At 45.7% G+C, this 19,310-nt stretch overlaps 2 protein-coding genes across 7 annotated transcripts in view; one reads left to right on the top strand and one right to left on the bottom strand.

Annotated features, from left to right (window-relative positions):
- Window positions 1-89: 89 nt before the first annotated feature.
- LOC119168210 (mitochondrial ribonuclease P catalytic subunit-like) lies at window positions 90-11,883 on the bottom strand. Its single transcript, XM_075867469.1, has 6 exons — window positions 11,468-11,883; window positions 9,560-9,946; window positions 5,348-5,392; window positions 3,325-3,577; window positions 1,544-1,683; window positions 90-687 (listed from the first exon to the last, which is right to left on the bottom strand). The coding sequence occupies exons 1-6, from the start codon at window positions 11,851-11,853 to the stop codon at window positions 354-356; spliced, it is 1,545 nt and encodes a 514-aa protein (XP_075723584.1). The 5' UTR covers window positions 11,854-11,883; the 3' UTR covers window positions 90-353.
- Window positions 11,884-11,930: 47 nt separating this feature from the next.
- The window catches only part of beta-Spec (spectrin beta chain), a 48,805-nt gene continuing 41,425 nt past the window's right edge, over window positions 11,931-19,310 (top strand). For all 6 annotated transcript variants that reach the window (XM_075867468.1, XM_075867467.1, XM_075867465.1 and 3 more), the window contains exons 1-6: window positions 11,931-12,334; window positions 12,747-12,888; window positions 12,978-13,129; window positions 14,772-14,945; window positions 17,125-17,297; window positions 17,872-18,729. In XM_075867468.1, coding sequence (XP_075723583.1) covers window positions 12,753-12,888; window positions 12,978-13,129; window positions 14,772-14,945; window positions 17,125-17,297; window positions 17,872-18,729 — 1,493 coding nt within the window. In that variant the 5' untranslated portion in view covers window positions 11,931-12,334; window positions 12,747-12,752. The remainder of the gene's footprint in view (window positions 12,335-12,746; window positions 12,889-12,977; window positions 13,130-14,771; window positions 14,946-17,124; window positions 17,298-17,871; window positions 18,730-19,310) is intronic.

The raw sequence follows: 19,310 nt of genomic DNA, 5'->3' as shown, positions 1-19,310 counted from the left end.
GGGCCTATCTGTTTCAGCGCCTGCTTGATCTGCTAATGCTTTATTCAGTATTACTAGATTGCAAACTTCCCCTGCCCAGCCCGCTTCCCTCTCTTAAACATTCCCTGATCCTCCTCAATTGCCGGGTTGCCCTTGTTGCTCATGGAAGACTTAATTCCTAGGTGTTTGCCGGTCAGAACATTGACTCGATCTCGGCTTTTTTGTGCTCAAGACTTGTGGCCAGGGCAAAAACCTGCGAACAGTGCAGACTACACCCCGATTCTCATGTGCAGTTTCCCCCTGCTATAATTAGCTCCGATAACCACGCCAGCGCCGCTTCGCGGGATATGCGCACTGAAGTCCTACAGAGAGTTCTAACCCGACTTGGACGATCGAAGGATGGCGGCAGGAGAGATGCAAAGCCACTGCACCTCAGCGATAGTTGCTACTGTGCCATTTGCCTCTGCGTGCGGAATGTGCCATCCGTCGGTGGAGCTCCCCTGCACTGTCACTTTGTGTGACACCATCGTGGATGCAGGTGCACCCCTCCATTCCACCTGGTGCGTCTGTTGCCAGGAGGTGAACAGCTCCTGAAGCCTCGGATTGCTGAGACGGGACAGGTGCTGTCGCATGAGGTCGCGCGACACGACCTGTGTGCCTGGTCCACCGTGGAGTGCTGCGTACAACACGAATGGGTCGTCGTGCGACCTGCGACATACAAATAAATATATGTTCAGTATTGATTGAAAAAGTTGTATAACAGTTTAATGCAAACTTGAACTATGCACAAAACATGAATGCTGCGGCAGGGTGGGCGGGGGATTACTGCGGAGCTGTTGAAACCCTTGGTACATTTCGGGGTATTTGTTTTCCGTGCATTCTACCCCAGCTGCAAGAGTGAAGCCTTGTGTGCCTGGTAGCGGAAGGGCACCGACTAGCACATAGTGAAGCTAAGCAGAGAAGGAGAGCAGAGGCGAAGCTTTGAAGGGAGCAAAGCAGGAGTGCGATTGGTTGCACGATTTGCCGCACTGAAGAAGAGCCGACCAATGGTAGCACATGCAGTGCTGGTGAAATAGAAGAAAGGGTGCACGGAACTGAAAGATGTACTGATGTAATCAAGCCTTTGCATCACTTGGGCAGTTGAAGCAGCACATAATCTTTTCAATTGGAACACTAGACTACAGAGGTGGCATAATAGAAGAACTACATTGAAACAAGGTTCATATGTTAACACAGTGGTAGTGTGCAACTGAACATAATTGAGCGTGTACAGGGTCAATCTATATAATTGTACATACACATTGCAGCTCAATACTAACAGCAGTAACAAATTAGAAGAACACATAATTTATACCAAAACATATGTGTATCAAAGACTCAATGGCATGATGAAATACAATCAGATATGAGGACATGCGCACATAGTCTATTCCTCAATCATGCATGTGAAAGGTTCATAAACTTTTCATGTTTAGGATGAGGGTGTAAATGTGAAGTGTAATTGCAACAATGCCGTGGGCCAGACTGACTAATTAATGCTTTCATGGAGTAGAGCCAAACTCACGTGTCATTGGCCAGGTATCGGAGGCAGTGCTTCCAAACTCTGTCCATAATTTCGGCAGGCCACTGGAGCATGTGCTTGCGTCCCACTAGCAGCACGGTTTGTTTCTCATTAACGGCGTAGTGGTGCACTGCCTTCAGCAACTGAAAAAGAGGATCTAATTTTGCACAAACTGAGAAAAAAGACGAGAGACAAATGTGCTCAAGACGCCTTGTTCACAACAAGATTCAACAAGTTTAGCCACGTTATGTCTATAACCGACCTCCATAACATGTACTGAAAAGGCCTGTTAACCAATATATAATGCAAACAAAATGAAACCAGAGAACGTAAGTTGCGAAATATACGAGTTCAAAATTTAGAGAGAGAGTCGGTGACAGCCGAAGTTTTACAAACAGGCTCTTCCGGTAGCTAGCAAAGACCAAATGTGTGCAGTCTGGCTCATTTGTGCGACATCTAATGCTTTTGCATGTATTACATCGATGTGGCTTTCAGGATGAAACTTGGCACGGGCTGGCAAGTCTTGAGATCCAAGTGTCAATGCTCCACCAAAGGTAACATTTCAGCTAAGGACAACAAACATTGTTTTGACAACAAGCTTGGTGTTCATATTGGGCAAGCACAAACGACTCTTTTCATGGATTTATCGACAAGAATTCTTCGGTTATCGTTTAGTTTAGCATAGAAAAGAGACCAAAATAAATATTAAAAATTTGCCTAAGGTGGGAGCTGCACCCGCACCTTTCGCATTATATATGAAGTGCTCTTGCCATAAAGCTGTCGCAAGAGCTGTCCTTCCACAGGTTTTTAATTTTAAGGCAAGTGTTTGTGATAAGCGCTACGGGCACCACTTCCCCTATACTTTCAATGGCTTCATTGTCAGTTTAGTTTAATGTGGCTGTAGTTAATGAAAGTGACAGAAGACGTGTAGGTGCTTAGGTACAGGTTTCGGTCCTAATATAATGAGACTGCATCTAGTTAAAAAATTTATGGATACCATTGGTGCATCTTATCCAAGTTTTTCAACATTGATTCTTTGAGCATCGATGCACTATTTCGAGCTCGAATCTCGCACCATGAGGGTTCCCCAAATGTCGACTGCCATGACTTATTTCAAAGACTCAGTCAATACCCGTTGGATGGTTGTCCCACTGTCGAAACAATGACCTTTAAGGTTGCTCTTTACTTGGGGAACATAAATAATTCTACCGGGGCTTTCATCGTGGCTGCGTCAAGAAGCATGGACGACCAGGCAAGTTGGTAATTTATTTCAACTGAGGTGCACAAAAAAAAATTTAAAAATGGAGGCACAAAAGGATGACATCTAGACACAGCGTAGTACCAGGTGCGCTATGTCTAGGTGCTTTCCTTACATGCTTTTTCGTGCACCTCAGTGAAGCTGTATCAAGGCTGCATCAGCCATGATGTGATCCTGGCTCCATCCTGATGCGAGTCTGCTCTGGTTCCCGTTTCCAAAGCGCAAGAGAAGCCTGAAAGGTCAATGCTTCAACAATATATGCCTGCCATCCAAAGGGCTACCACAGAGTCGCTGAAATAGGCCATGTCAGCCGACTCACGGGGGAGCCTTTGCAACGCGAGATCAGTGTTGGAAGCAACGTATGAGCACTCAAAGAAGTTCTACCGAAGAATTATAATGTGGTGTACAGATTAAATTCATAAATTCTCTTTATCAGACCCACTCTTGTTACTTCGACAGACCCTGTAGCATGGACATGATACAAGCTAAGCATAGAGATCTGTTGTATTAGCAACAAGCAGCTCACCTGCTGAGCTCTGTCCCTCTGGCTGGCACTTCCCTTGGCGAGTGCAATATTGAGTCCGTCCAAGACCACATCGTAGGCAGGAGCACGCTCCAAGAAGTCCCGGAACTTGGCCAACTCTCGAGGGTTGCTGCCCAGGTAGGGGTCGTCACCCACCAGGCACCGTTCCATGACTCCTCGACGCAGCTCCTCCCACTCTGTGTCGCTGAGACCGTGCATCTCGAGCTGGCGGTTGCACCGGTTGCAGAGGCCGGCCCTGCTGGACAGCACACCAGGGGCCGGCTGCGTGATTCATTCCCAGACCGACCGCCAGATACAAATTGCCCTCCGACAGCCGCAACTAAGGAGGACTGGCCCACAATTGTTTATTGTTTATCAAGGAGAATTGATTGATATGTGGGGGTTAACGTCCCAAAACCACCATATGATTATGATGACGCCATAGTGGACACTCTAGAAATTTCCACTATCTGGTGTTCTTTAACGTGCAGCAAAATCGAAGTACCCGGACCTTTAGCACTTCGCCTCAACCGAAATGTGACCATCACGGCCGGGATTCGATCCTGCTATGTCAGCTCGGCAGCCGAGCAACGCAACCACAAGAGTATCATGGCTGATAGAGAAACCAATCTCAATCTAAAGACGGAAACACTGTAAGTGGTGACATGTGCCTCTCAGCCTATCACTCTTGGCTAACTGTATAGGTATGTAATGCACATGTTTATCAATTTTTTTATTTAATACTAATCATTCCAGACAATATACATATTTACTTATTGCCTGTTTTATGCTTTATTATAATGAGCATCTATTAGTAATTTTGCATTTTTTTATTACTATTCAAACTAGTACACTTGACTGGTATTTTATATATACTACTGAAGCATACTATCGCTCAGGCTGACCTCTCTGCCTTTCTGTGTATAAACATCTCTATATATACTTGGCTTGACTAATTGTGAATTTTTTCTTTTCATGTTTGATACTTATGCGTACATTGTCTCTCAGTGTTTGCTGATCCCTACCTCTTTTTCTTACTCATTTATTATCATCATTATTATTTCTTTACGTGAACACGTACTATCCCTCCTCTTAATTGCTCACAATCTGTGCCTAAATGCCCAGGTCAGGAAAGCTGTCAAGCTGCTCTCTCGGCAGCTTTAAATTCCTGACCTTGCATCTTTTCAATGCTCATTAAACGTTCTGTTTACTATTTAAGCACTAGCCTGTAGATATATACTATATATTTAAAATCGCACATGGGTCAGAACCAAAGGTTATTACTGGCGTCACGAACTAGCTTTGTGCCCCCACTCGACTACGAGGGTTGCACTGCCCAGGCAGACTTTGAAGTGCACCGTTACAGGTTATGTAATACCAGGCATAGCCAAATGCATCCACATAGAGAAGAGAATAATTTGTTGAGTTATACAGAGACCAAATGCCATAAGGACCATGTTTGGTTGTTTGAATTAAAGTAATAGCCAAGTGGTTCATGGCACATAGCCAGTACACTAAATCAACAGGCAACTAAAAATGAGTGATATCTGTTATAACGAAGTAAGTGAAAAATAGTCTTACATTAGACATAGTGTCAGAAATAAACGTCTATAATAAATTTTGGGATATAATGAAAATATTTTTGTGTAATATTGAACTCTGTTATAATGAGGCTTAGTGTATATGAAATATTGGCTAGGAAAAGAGGGATATCTAAAAAACCAAGAAACCCGTTGTGCAGAATTGAATCGACAAGACTCCACTGCATTCACTGTTTGAGCTTCTCCATGTTGGAGAACTTTCTGCGTCTCTTGTTACATCACTTCCCACAGCTTCAAAAACATCCATTATGCACATTCATGATGCCATAGCGTGGCTGAAACAGCCTGTACTAATACATGCTTTAAAGAACACTCTCACGCTTCCTAAAAAGTTCTGTGCAACTGGTGCCACAGAGACCTCGCATATTCTGATAATATGGAGCCCAAATGTGGAGGAAGAAAAAAAAGCATGGAGTAAGGCTCACCTTGAAATTTTGGCAGGTCCACTGCTCCAACCGGGCTGAGCCGTACTGGAAAGTTTTAGAAATATGTTAGCCTAAGTGGCTGCTTTGCCATGAGTCAGCTAGTATTAAAGAAACATTAAGGAAAAAGTACTTTGTTAGTTAATTATTCTTTACTAGTATGAAAATAACCATGCTTGTCGCAAGAAGACGCTCGGTAAGCCAGAGAATGTGCAAACGGAAAGTGCGGGTGATGATGCAATCTCTGGATTCCCACGCCAGTCTCTATGACACTGTAGGTTTTGATGTCGTCTACTAGGCACAACGTAGTTCCTGATTGGTAAAAATTAAGTACATTGTCTTTTGAGCGGGACATAGACTTAACACACCATGTCAGGAAGTTTCACTGAGCCAATGTCGCCAAAGATACGAAAAATACACAACGAAATTTGCGTGCCAATGTCAGCGCAAAGCTTTGATCTCGGTTTCCTCCTCTAGCATCATTCAAGCTATGGTGATGAAGTTAATGACATTAAAGTTTTCAGAGTAAAAAATATAAATATAAACCAACTGATTGTTTCCCGTTAGTATCTCTGTAGTGAGGTGAAGCATCCGGGGGATCCAAGCACATCTCTCTTGCAATCTGCTGAAAGAAAGGATGCTGCACCGTGAACTAACACAATCGGTCTAAAATGTTTATGTGATCTTGAATGACGGCGTTAACTTGTAAAGAGATCTACAAGCTTTTACAGGTGTTGGTGCTTACAGCCACCCCTTCAGAATGAGAAAAGCACTGTGAGCATATTCCAAAAATGAACACTACAGCAGACAAGAGAGCCACCCAAAAGTAAACTATAATTTTGATTGGACTCTGCCAAAATTTGTTGCATCATAATGAGCTAACACAGGAGCTTCAAGGCAATGTTATAACCTGTCTTTCATCTTTTCAGCCTTTCTATCTAACAGTGGTCTCTGGTTATGATAAGTGTTTTATTTGCTATGGTAGTATAAAAGTAAATCTCGAAGCTAAAGCTCAAGCTCTATTGCTTTTTGAAGTACCTACGTGCTACTATCAAAGCACATTAAAGACATCTTAATCGAAATCAAAAAGAAATGGCCGTGGGCAAGGAATGTAGTAAGAAGCCTAGGTAATTGCTTGTCATCAAGTGTAACATAGTGTATTTCAAGAGAAGGCAAGCACACCTGGGGGAGGCGGGCAGGAAAGATTAAGAAGTTTGTAAGAACAACGTGACTGCAGCAAGCACAGGATCAGGTTATTTGGAGGAAAATAAGAGAGGCCTTTGCTGTGATGTGGTTGTAAGACTGTTGGTAATGTTTAGCAGCGCAGACTATTGGATAAATTGGTTAGAAGTGATCTCAAGAACAGTGCAAAAATGTAAGAACAAAGGCATATGCAATGGAACTGTGCAGTAGCCATCCATCAGTATTAATCGAGTAGCAGGGGCGGATCCAGCCGCTCATTTTGAGGGGGGAAAGGGGGGCTGTCATTTGAAATAAAATTTGGCAGATCCCATGTACCATGGAAATTGATGTCATGCAATGCATGCGAAGGGAAGGTGAATGTGGTGTAATTTTCGTTGAGCAAAACGTTACGAAATGACACTAAACATAAGTGCAAATGTTACACGCGTGAACATGTACGTGTGTACGTCGAACAGTCGCATATGTTTCATATAACTGGTTGTTTACTGTTGTGTAACAATAACAAGAGCAACATGGGTATTACAAACAACAAAAGTGGCTAGCTGAAATGTAGTGTTTATGTGTGCAAGGATGGTAGCCCTGGATAGTGCTACATTGACCAACTTCAGTCGATGACGCTTAACTGCAATTGGAGTACATAAATATTGTTTAGATGGGTAGCACTGCAACCACGATTGACATTTCACCAACATTTCGCCTACATGGGGTCTTCATCAGAAGGAGTTTCAAGACCTGCCATAGCTTTGTGCTAAAATGCTCAATTGCCATGCTGAATGCTTGGGTTCAATTCCTGCTGGGACCATAACATATATAACAACAATTCCTGCTGGGACCACAGTGTAACATTAAAATGCACATTTCGCAGAACTTCCGAAGTCGGCGTCGTTGGTTGTGAGCGAAAAATCATCTTGGGCTTGACCGAAAAATCAAGAAAGAGACGCACTAGGGACAGGATATCGCTGTCGCATTCAACTCTCCAAAGTGAAGCTTTAGAATCCCCCAATTTTTCTTTGCTTCATCAGGTTAGCACTGCAGATGTCAGTTTTCCTTAATGCTCTCGCGTTTATCTTACCTATGTCAATTCTTGCAGTTTCTGGGTAGATCATCATCATCAGCCTGAATATGCCCTCTGCAGGGCAAAGGCCTCTCCCATGATCCACTAATCAACCCGGTCTTGTGCTTTCCATTGCAACATTACACCTGCAAACATTTTAATCTCGTCGGCCCACCTAACTTTCTGTCTCCCCTTCGTGCATTTGCCTACCCTTGGAATCCAGTCGCTTACCCTTAATGACCACTTGTTATCCTGTCTATATGTTACGTGCCCGGCCCATGTCCATTTTTTCTTCTTGATTTCAACTATGATATCGTTAACCCCGGTTTGTTCCCTGACCCACTCTGCCCTTTTCTTGAATCTTAAGGTTACGCCAATCATTTTTCTTTCCATCGCTCGCTGCGTCATCCTCAATTTAAGCTGAGCCCTCCTTCTAAGCCAGCAGGTTTCTGCTTTGTGTAGGTAAGTACCGGCAAGATGCGGCTGTTATGTAGCTTCCTCTTGAGGGTTAGTGGCAGACTACCATTCATGATTTGAGAATGCTTGCCAAATGTGATCTACCTCATCCATATTCTTTTGGTTATTGAAGGCAAAGCTCCTCTTAGTTTAACCTTGTTCTGCATCAGGCGTAACCGGCAGTGTCAGACAAACAGATGAACCAACAGAGAAATGCACGGATGGACAGACGTATGCACCCATGGGCAGACGGACGGAAGCACAGAGGGATGCACGGACGAAGGCATGGACAGACAAACAGATGGACGGACAGACAGACCTACAGATGGACACACGGATGGACAGCCAGACAGACAGACGTACGCTTCGCCTCACTCATCATCATTCACTCCGTGGAAATTTTGTGATTTTTTTCAATCTCGTGGTTTGGCTCCACGGATACTACTTGTCCTAAGTAGACATATTCCTTTACAACTTCTAGGGTCTCTCAACCTATCGCAAAGCGCTGTTTTCTGCCGAGACTACAAAGTGTCCAACCCCTGTGACGCATACCCACAAACCATGGCCCGTGGTATATGGGTATGCGCCACAAGTGTCTGGCGGAAAGGGTCTGATGATGTACGCGGCAGGATTTTCACATTGTTCATGTCATGACCAGGCAGTCGTAACCGTCAAACCCTCTTACCCTCCCATACTAATTTTGGTCTACTCCAAGTTAAGTAGGGGATCACAAGAACACCTAAACGTAGGCAGCTAGGCGGACGGACGGATGCACAAATAGGAATGCTCGAAGTGCCTGCAGTATGCAAAGAACTGCTTCACATTTAAAACCGAAGAGAAAAAGGGAGTCCTGTCTTTTTTTTTTGGTTTTTAATGGTTAGCATCATTTCCAGAACTCCGTCATAGCATAAATAGGGTTAATTTGTGCTCACGATGATCCTACTCAATTGTCCTCATTGGCGATAGGAGGTGGACTGCAGGCACTGAAGAGAAGGGGTGGAATTGCTGACACAGGCTTCTTTAAGGAGGGCCGTCACTCCTACCGCCTTTTGCTCAGAATCCGCCAGTGGCACTGAGTTATTTTCTTACACCTTATGGTGATTAGGATTTTCTCGTGCACATGGTGTTGGCGTTCATGTGGTAAACCTAATTATGCTCGTGCTTTGTTCTCATGCTTATTGATGTATACAGTTGAAGCTCTCTACAAGAGGCATGCTCTGGGCAGATGTCTCATATAAGCAGGGTGCCTTGTATGCATTTTCTTACCAACCAGTATTTTATTGTAGGCATACTCTTATATCCATTTGTCTCTTATATCAGCATCTCTTACAAAGGTGTTTGATTATAATTGTTTTCAAAGTGCATGTGCATGAGTTCTCTTTCATGAACCTTTTCACTGAGAGTCTATGTCTATCCCGTTGTCTCCCTCTGTCTGTGTGTTGCTGTGCTATTTTTAAGATGATGCTGATGTGCTGCTTTGGTTTAAAAAATTCTTGACTTACTCCTTGTAGAAGCTGGACACGTTCAGTGCTAGCGATGTGGGAAGGGGACCATGGCTACCAGTGGCTAAGTACGCCAAGAGATGGTCGACGAGTTGACGTCCCTCGACGTGGTGGTCGCCGCTCTGTGCCAACGTGCGAGCAGCTTCAAGGCAAGCCTCCATTGTGGAAGGGAAGATGCGAAGGGGCTGTTGCGAGCGCCGCAGACGCTCGAGACAGCCCCATGCTGCAGAGAAGTCGTGGTGCTGAAAGCATGCGACTGCCGCTGCATTGATTGGTTCGGGAGCTGCCTCGGGCTCGTCGAGGAGCTCCATGGCTCTTTTCCATAGAGGAGTTTGGCAGAGGGACTTCACTACCAGATTTCGTGTTTGACTGTCCAGCAAGCCACCACTGTATGAAACAAGCAAGGGGTCACTGAGTTAGCACTGCTTGCATTTTGTGTGGAGAGGCATTTGTGAATGTTTTCTGCTGCACAGGAATAGAGAAACAGGCAAACTGGCAGTTATCCTAGCAGCAGGATACTACACAACACAAACAAAGAATGGACATTGGCAGGGGTGTGCGAAAAAAGAACTTGCCCCTCTCTCACTACAATACAGTAAGAAACAAACAAAATCCCACTGAAACCCATGTGCAGAAAGCAAACAGCGCTGTCGATTTCTTTTAGACTGGACTATGTGTTAATTGTCAATCATCTGTACTCATGCATGCTTTCTCACTCACACCCCATTCCCCTCCCCATGAGTTGGGTTGCAAACTGAAGTTAGTGAATTCAACCTCCCTGCCTTTCCTTCATTTACACTTTCTCTAAGGGAAAAAGTTTTCATGTTAATAGCGAAGTGTTACTTACATTACACAATTGAGAATCATCCATAATTATGCATGCTTTATTCTTATATTCTCTCATTCCTCTTGCAACACGTAGGGTAGCAATATGAACTAAATCATTAAAGCTCCTTGCCTGTTGTTTATTAACCACCCCTCCACTCTAAAGAATAGCTTTCATGTTGGTGACTTAATGTTAAGTGAATACTTGGCAATTAAGCTTTTTATTCCAACCCAACAAATTGGAATGTCCTGTGTTGTTCACCACAAGGCATTGTCAACTTGGAGGAGATGCTACGTACTTGACGCCTATCTGGAGAGTTCCGTGAACATTGCCTCTATGCAATCGCTGAATTCAGGATATTACAGGCAGCTACAATTAATAACTTCTCGTTAATTAGTTTGGGCCATCTTCTCTTCTGCTAACAAACAAGTACTTATGCTTCTTTAGACAATGTTTTATAATGTCTTATTCAAGAAACTTGTGGCGAATTGCATTAGCCGAGATGCCAAAAAGACTGCCACATTCTGAATAGACACTACTTTTAAAAACAGCACCCTTTAAATTTACAATTTCTTTTTCACGTCTAGCAGTTTTGTGTGAATACAGAAACTATAAATGTCCATTGTTTCCAACCGCCAGGGCGTTTCGCTTAATTATTTCTTCCAATACACCACAATTTGATGCCACTCCTTTCAAATAATTAGGCAACCAAATAGAAAAAATATCAGTTGAAATAAACGAAGGAGCATTAAAGGCACGTAAAAACGCGTAGTATTTATTCTAATTCAAGTTTCAGTTTCCGAATGCACCTTTCAGGGAATGCCGCCGGCTTCTTTTACTGGCGGTGTCAGCTGATTTCAGTAAACAAAACACGGCACGTGTCTCCAAAAGCGTTATTATACAACCCTTCAAGAGTCTGACAGCGTGTTTGATCAGTCTTACGGCAGCACGCACGTCGAGCTAAGGCGAACGAAGTGTGCAGATATGTCAACGTACACAGGCGATATCGTTTTAACAGTCGCGACAGTTCCGACGACACTTCTGAAAGAAGCATGCGGAAGCGTCGGCCGCCGGTGATGTACCTTGACTCGAGAATTCTGCGCAAACAGGCGTCCGCTCGCTGTTCGGTCGAGCAGAGCGCCAGGTAGTGGCCGAGCATCGTGCGCGTCACACCGCCGGCGACGCCTTCCGCATACTCAAGCAGCGAGTGGGCCATCTCGTGCTCTCTCCTCGAGGCCAGGCAACTCATGAGCTGGCCGCGGAACGGAGGCCGCATGTCCGGGTTGTGCTGCCGCTCGAAACGCTCCCAGTCGCTCGGAGCCAGCGGCCGACCGGCCGCGTACTCGACGACTTTCGCGTAAAGCTCGTCGGCCCTTCGGGCGACGCCGTGCTGGGACGCCGCCGTCTTCCTAGCGCACGCGGCGGACGCCAGCCGTGCGAAACACCGGCGCCACGCCGCCGCCGCCATTCTCTTTAAACGCAAAAAAAAAAAAAACCCGCTCGAAGCGCACGCTTCCAACCGAAGCGGCGACAAAAGCCGCCAAGCTAGCCAACCCTTTGAACGTTGCGAAACCTCTCGCGGAACGTTCCGCGCCAAGCCCGAGCGAATTTTCGCTTCATTTCTTTTTTATTTATTTTTCTTTCACACCGCGAGCAAATCCGGCTGACCGTCCACAAAAGCCTGGCCTCAGGTTTGCAGCTGGTGCTTTATATTGATCGCGCGTGGCGACTCGCGGTGGCGGCGGGGCGCGCGTCGCGTCGCGTGCAGGGCGGGGTCGCCGAGCCATCCCGCTGAAGTCGTCCTTCCTCCTCTCCCCCGCACACTGCCACCTACGGAAACGCTCATCACGACCATTGACGGGAGTGGCCGGATCGCGGCGGCCGGATAGTCGGTGCATTCGACTCACTTCCGTGAGCCGCAGTCGGATAACCGCGTCCCAGGACCAACGGTAAGATTTTTTTTCCTCGCCCGTAGTATTCCTGGCGGACGCGGAACGAGCGAGCTATCGCCGCGTCTCGGTACATCCCCGCATCAAACATGGCGGTCGTAGGTTTCACTCTCGGAGCGAGCGGCAGACCGCCGTGTGCCGCGGCACACGGCGTAAGCTGTTCCAGATGTTGCCGGCCATCGGTGCCTCAATGGTCAGCCGAATGTCAAACACGGGATGTGTCGACGGCGCGGCGCGCGTTAAGCGCCGCCGACGCCCTCGGCATCGTCGAGGGTTAGGACTGCGGGGCGAGGTCCGGTGTTTCGCCCGTACTCCGGCCCCCACCGCGGTGCCTCTCTCCGAGCCGGGCGGGGACAGCTAGCGCCGGGTGCTTAATTGACCTTGCCGGTGCTCGTTGCTTTTTGCATCGCAGGTCAGCATGACCACGGACATCTCCGTGGGGCTCCGTTGGGACCCCAGCACGACCAACGCCCAGGAGATGGACGATTACGACTACGACGGCGGCAACAGCTCATCGCGACTCTTCGAACGGTCGCGCATCAAGGCCTTGGCAGGTGGGCGCGGCTGCCAATTCTCACCTCCCTTCATCCTGACCATGCGCGGGTTTCGGTCAAACGCACGCTGTTCCGTTTCTTTTGTGCAGAGGAGCGTGAAATGGTGCAACGCAAAACCTTCTGCAAGTGGGTCAACTCGCACTTAGTTCGAGCCAACTGTCGCATCACCGACTTGACCACGGACATGCGCGACGGAAAGATGCTCATCAAGCTGCTCGAGATTCTCTCTGGAGAGAAACTGGTAAGGAATCCTTAGAACTCGGCATTGCTCGTGTCTTAGGCTTTCCTCCTTTCCTCGCGGTGGTACAGTCAAGTTTCGTTTCCCCGTTGGAGGTGAAACCAAACATCTTAGTGACTGAAATTACCGTGCAAGAAAGTCATCCGTGCATTCGTGCACGTTTTGTATCCCTTTTATCAGCATGTCTGCGAACTTGTTTCGTTGAACTTGTGTACTTTCGGAATTTCCCTTGACAGAGTTTCAAGGCACACCTATCTTAAAGGGCTTCATCAATTCATTAGCTATAGCTTTGTGTTGACATTGGCGGCGCCGCGCTACAGTCTTACCTGAGCCCTAGTAAATACTTTCAATATCTTAAGCAACATTACAAGCGACTTTGAAACTTTGCTTTGATGAATGCACCATGTGGCAGCAAACTCGGGTTGCACACTATGAGCACGGCACCATAAAGCTGTATGTATCGAGGAACTCACTAAGGATGTTACTTTTTTGTGATAACATCATATATCATCGAGTACCTTGAGTGAGCGTACATGAAAATTGGCAAGCTGTAAAGGTGTGTCACGAGGTTGTGCAGCATTCTGCAAAAGTGCACTTTGGTAGTTTATGAACACATTTTAACCTTGACTAGCAGATGTCTGGTTACTGTTTCATACTTTGGTTGTGATCATTTGCACATAGTAGACTTGGGAGTAATGCATATCGGGCCCCATGCAGAGGGCGGACTTGCATGGCAAACCATGCACTGCCTTCAACAGACCTATTAGCTGCTCATCTCTTTTACAGAAACGTCCGACATAGATTTTTACTCATGATGAGTGTAAATATAATATGCAGTTTAAGTGGAGGCTGTGGAACCATGTAGTAACGTTGCAAAGTTGGAACATCAACATATGAAAGCCACAAAGTAGTTTAGTTTTGTTTTCTTCATTGTAGGACTAGCCAAAAATGTTTAATATGCTACGAGAGCAGATGTTTTATACGTACAGATTAAATCTTTTTTTTTTTTTTCACTCAAGGGAAGACTTTCAGTGCCCATTTTAAAAAATCGGTTAGCTTGGCAACACATTAGCTCCACAAATTCATTTCGAGCTAGCGCACATTGCTATAGTTGCCTCTTTGAATTATCAGTGTCTTCACGTCTTGATTTGTGCTACGAATTTTGCGTGCAAATGAATCCTTCTAATGCCCTGCAATGTCAGTGATAAGACAGTGTCCTTTAGAGGAAAAATGTAACAGTATTGCTACAACCCACTTTGATCACTTCCAGTATGGCCTGTTATGACATCAATATTTGAAAACTTCGTTCATGTGCATTGCGTAGGTGCCACCTAAGCTTTGTTGATGTGTGAATTTTAAGGAATCAGATTACACTATAATTTCAAAGCCTGTAGTTAACTATATGGATCAGTTTGTGTCCCTGTAAGTGGTCTGGGTGCTTCTATGCTTGTTTCTTGCTGACGTGTACAAGCTGCACTGAGTTGTTTGTGCATTTTTGCATGTGTCCTAATCTTGTTTCACGTTGGTAGTTTTCTCTGGCCTTCTTTCTTGGCACCACAATTGGGTAGACAATCTCAGTACATCGGGGTCGTTCACGCCGACTGTGAGTGCCAGACTCGTGAATGCTTGCATATTCCCGGTGCAGCAAAAGCCAACGAAAGGCAAGATGAAGATCCACTGCTTGGAGAACGTGGACAAGGCGCTGACTTTCCTCAAGGAGCAGCGCGTCCACCTTGAGAACCTGGGATCGCACGACATTGTCGACGGCAACTCGCGGCTCACCCTGGGTCTCATCTGGACCATCATCTTGCGTTTCCAGGTCGGTGCACTGGCCCTCCGCTCAACTGTCACTTTGTAGTGGGGACTGCAACATAAAGAGTTTCTTTCAAAAATTGCTGCAAGAAACTCCAGCGCTGATGTCTATAAGAGCGGCAAATATTGAAGTCTAATCCACCTGAAAATTCTGTGTGGTACACTCAAACTTGGATATAACAAATTCAGATATAACAAACCATTGGTTATAACGAAGTAAGTGACCCATGGCTTTGCCATAGATGCAATGTTACAAATTGTTTATAACGAATTTTCAGATATAACGAAGTATTTTTGTTGCAGATGTAGTTTTGTTATAATGAGTTTTGAGTCGGCAGGATTTTGCTGAAGTTTCATCGTCCTTGAAAGACTGTAGGAATGGGTATGTTGGTACAGCATGATTATGTGTGTATCAGTGCTAACAAGAAGAGGGTTGCGCAAGTTTCTCGGCCGCCAAACTGAGTGTAGAGCCGCTCGACTGGCGAATCAGAATCTGATCCGTTAAATGTCGGCCCGTCATTCGAGGCATTACTGATGAGTTGAGTTTCAGATCTTGATGAACAAGCGACATCACAAAAGCGTGCTTGGCAAGGTGATGCTGGCTGGGTCAAAAGGGGCATTTTTACCCTCCATGTTGCTGCTTGACACCACTTTGTGCACTTTTTCTTGTGTATGTCTGTGGACTACATAGACGTTGATTGCAACGCGTAATTTTTTAACAGCCGTTCATGTAACTACTCAAAAGATTTGTTGTACCTTTCCGGTCTCCCCAAAGATATTTTGGACATTTTTCTTTCTCAAATAAATTCGACGAAAGAATTTAATTGAGCAATAAAGGAATGCACATTTGTGCACTGCATTCTGCAAAAAAAGTGTTGACCCTCGCAGTGTTAACGATGCAAATTCCGGCAGTAAAAATGCGCAACACTCTCAAGGATGTCAGGACTGTGTCACCAGTATGTCCATATTAGGAAAAGTTGTTGCTCTCATATAGCTACCAATGTTCATGGAGCACTGACAGTGTTACTTTCACGTAACACTCTTCAGTTTGCTTTATGTGAGGCAGAAGTTCAGGGGAGACAAAATTGTGAAACAATAATGGAATACAGGGTGTCGCTGGAGCCAATGTTTCGACAGCCAGTCTTGTCTTCTTGAAGCAGGCAAAACCGTTTTGTTGAAACATAGGCTTTTGTAATGTCCCATGCTCACAAAATCTCTTTAGTGTGCTGCTATTCGAAGGCTGTTGAGATGAAATAGAGGGCGCATGGTTTGCGAGTGTTTTCGACCTAGCCGTACCTATTGTATGCGATTCGTGAGTCAGCTGCGCCACCTTCCTGTTCCTCAGCAGTGTCGGAAGTCATTACCGACATTCTGGCATTTCACAGAAGCATGCAGGTCAAGGTGAAGGGATGTTGCTACGGGTGGCCATTGCCCCTCCCGATGCGAGGTTTGGTCGGGCGGGGTGATGACGGTGGGCGCCTATTGGAGCTTGTCTCGTAGCCTGGTTACATAATTAAATGGGTATGCCTGTTGCAGCATGCCATGTTTGATGTATCTGAATGAGGAAGCCCATCTACGAAACATGCTATGGCACAGTTACGCAATTAAATGAAAGAAAAGTGCAAACATGTACTTCCCGGCCTGTGAGCTGAGTTTAGAAAAAGAAAATACGGATAGGTGTTGCAAGCTAAAAATATTTTTTTGTATTGCCTGTACGGTTGGACTGATTCTTGTGAAGTTAATATTGCATTGATTAATTTTAATGCTTTATTGCATTAATGTAGTAGACCAGTGTGTTACTTACTGGACGAGGTTAAATTTTTGTCATGTCTGTGTACTCCCGTTTGTATTGAGTAGACAGCACTGTTGAAGTTACTCTGGTGTAGATCAGTCTCTGAAAAAATGACTTTGCTGATTCTTTAACTTAGATTTATGAATGTGCAATGCTTATTATGAGATATAAATGTGCCGGAATCAGGGTTTCGGCAAATTGTGTACTTGTGCACACTACTGATGTTAATATGCAACATACTATGTCCTAGTTTCAAGCAGTGATACATGCCGAAACGTAGTAAACAGGGTTCAGGCCTGCTGCAGCTGCTGTGTAACAGTTGCATCATCTTCCGTCGCATTATGACGACTTGAAAAAGTATGGGCACTAAAACGGCTGTCATTCTCTGTGGCAGATCCAAGACATCACAATCGAGCAGGTCGATAACCAGGAGACCAAGTCTGCAAAGGACGCCCTGCTTCTCTGGTGCCAGATGAAGACTGCTGGCTACCCCAACGTTAATGTGCGAAATTTCACGACAAGCTGGCGTGATGGCCTGGCCTTCAACGCTCTTATTCACAAGCACAGGTAAGATGATCTAGCATGCAGCCAGTGCTTGGTGGAAGCTTGGCCTTCTCTATTCTTCTGGCCTTACTGGTGCACGGAAATTTGTTTGAGCTGTTTGGAGGTTACTGTCGCCATAGTCATTGCTTTAGTATAAGTTGTTTCATCTTGAGTCATGAGAATAGCATTGTGCAACATCAGTGTATTTACGATTTGCTGCTGTAAACCAACAAACTTGAACCTACGAAGCTGCCAAGTGGGACAAGAATGGAACAAGGAAAACTGTACATAAAAAAGGAACATCGATATCAAAAACCTGTATGCAATGAAACATCGGGTTTAACAAAGTAAATGAATAGTCTTGCAGTAAATATAGTGCTAGGAATATACGTTTTAAACGAATTTTCGCATATAACAAACTTATTTTTGTGTAAGGTGCTACTTTGGTATAATGAGGTTTGAATGTATTGCTGTTCTTGTTTACTTTCTTCAAAAGACTTGCATAGTTCCTGCTGCAGCTGGTCTTCAGTTTGTTTAGTCACCAGTCATCGTCTGCCAGTTATAAAAAAAGAACATGCGTTTTTCTACTCATTTGCAGGCCCGACCTGATTCAGTACGACAAGCTGTCGCGCTCCAACGCCATCTACAACCTCAACAATGCGTTCACAACTGCGGAGCAGAAGCTGGGGCTCACCCGGTTGCTTGACCCGGAGGACGTATTCGTGGACAACCCAGACGAGAAGTCCATCATCACCTATGTTGTCACCTACTACCACTACTTCTCCAAGATGAAGGCCGAGACGGTGCAGGGCAAGCGTATCGGCAAGGTCATCGGCCACGCCATGGAAAACGAGCGCATGATCGCTGAGTATGAGGGCCTCACCTCGGACCTGCTCCGCTGGATCGAGGAAACCATCGTGGCCCTGTCGGATAGGCATTTTGCCAACTCGCTTGTTGGTGTGCAGCAGCAGCTGCTGGCGTTCAACGCCTACCGCACCACCGAGAAGCCCGTCAAATTTGAGGAGAAGGGCAACCTGGAGGTGCTGCTCTTTGCCCTGCAAAGCCGGCTGAGGGCAAATAACCAGCGCCCGTACACACCGCGCGAGGGTCGCCTCCTGGCCGACACGAACCGGGCCTGGGAGCGTCTGGAGAAGGCGGAGCACGAGCGGGAGCTGGCCCTCCGCGAGGAGCTGATCCGGCAGGAGAAGCTGGAGCAGCTGGCGGCCCGCTTTGACCGCAAGGCTGGCATGCGCGAGACCTGGCTGGCCGAGAACCAGCGGCTCGTGTCACAGGACAACTTCGGCCAAGACCTGGCGTCGGCGCAGGCAGCGGCCAAAAAGCACGAGGCCATTGAGACAGACATCCTGGCCTACGAGGAACGTGTGCAAGCAGTACTGGCTGTGGCGCGAGAACTCGAGACTGAGGGCTACCACGACGTGGATCGCATCAATGCCAGGTGAGAACGGCTGCTATTCTTGGCATTGTGATCGGCTTGCTTATTTGCACGGGAACCCAAGGGCTATTGTGCTGTTGCGATTTCATTCCCATGAAAGATCGCACAAAAATATTTACATAGTTAATGTATTTACTTTTCAATACGTTAGACAAAATTGATAACCCCCCTTTGTTGGAAAAAAAGTTCTGGGACACTTGCCAAGTCCATCTTCAGCACAGGAGGCGTTTTAAGGCATTGTTCTTCGTGGCAGAGGCAGACTTCACGCATGATCGCAGCCTACTTTTTTTGTCTTTTTTATGTGTTTTCTTCTTTTTTTAGCGTCTCTTTTCTATTCTCTTTATTTCCCCTTTTCTCAGTGCAGTGTTGCCAGCCAATCTAATAGCTAACTTTCCCATCATTCTGCCAGTTCTTTTTCTTCTTTCCATTAAGCTACCACGATTTTTTATTCAAGGGGCAGCTTCCAAGTCCAGTAAACTAAAAAAAAATAAGACCTCAAATGTGGCAAGAGATATAAAAGGAAGCAATATTTTTTTAGGACGTACAGTTAAGAAATGAGTCAATCAACTCATCATTGCCTTGTG

The sequence above is a fragment of the Rhipicephalus microplus genome, chromosome 6 (genome assembly GCF_043290135.1).
Source record: "Rhipicephalus microplus isolate Deutch F79 chromosome 6, USDA_Rmic, whole genome shotgun sequence".
Taxonomy (NCBI): Eukaryota; Metazoa; Arthropoda; class Arachnida; order Ixodida; family Ixodidae; genus Rhipicephalus; species Rhipicephalus microplus.
The sequence above is the reverse complement of the archived record's forward strand: the minus strand, read 5'-3'. Positions and strand labels throughout refer to the sequence as shown.

Bases quoted from the DNA above. Each gene is read 5' to 3' on its own strand.
- LOC119168210 (XM_075867469.1), bottom strand. From the start codon at position 11,853: ATGGCGGCGGCGGCGTGGCGCCGGTGTTTCGCACGGCTGGCGTCCGCC. The intron at 3,578-5,347 runs GTGAGCCTTACT...GCTGTCCAGCAG, and splicing joins GGACCTGCCAAAATTTCAAG to GGCCGGCCTCTGCAACCGGT. The intron at 1,684-3,324 runs GTGAGCTGCTTG...CCTCTTTTTCAG, and splicing joins AGAGGGACAGAGCTCAGCAG to TTGCTGAAGGCAGTGCACCA.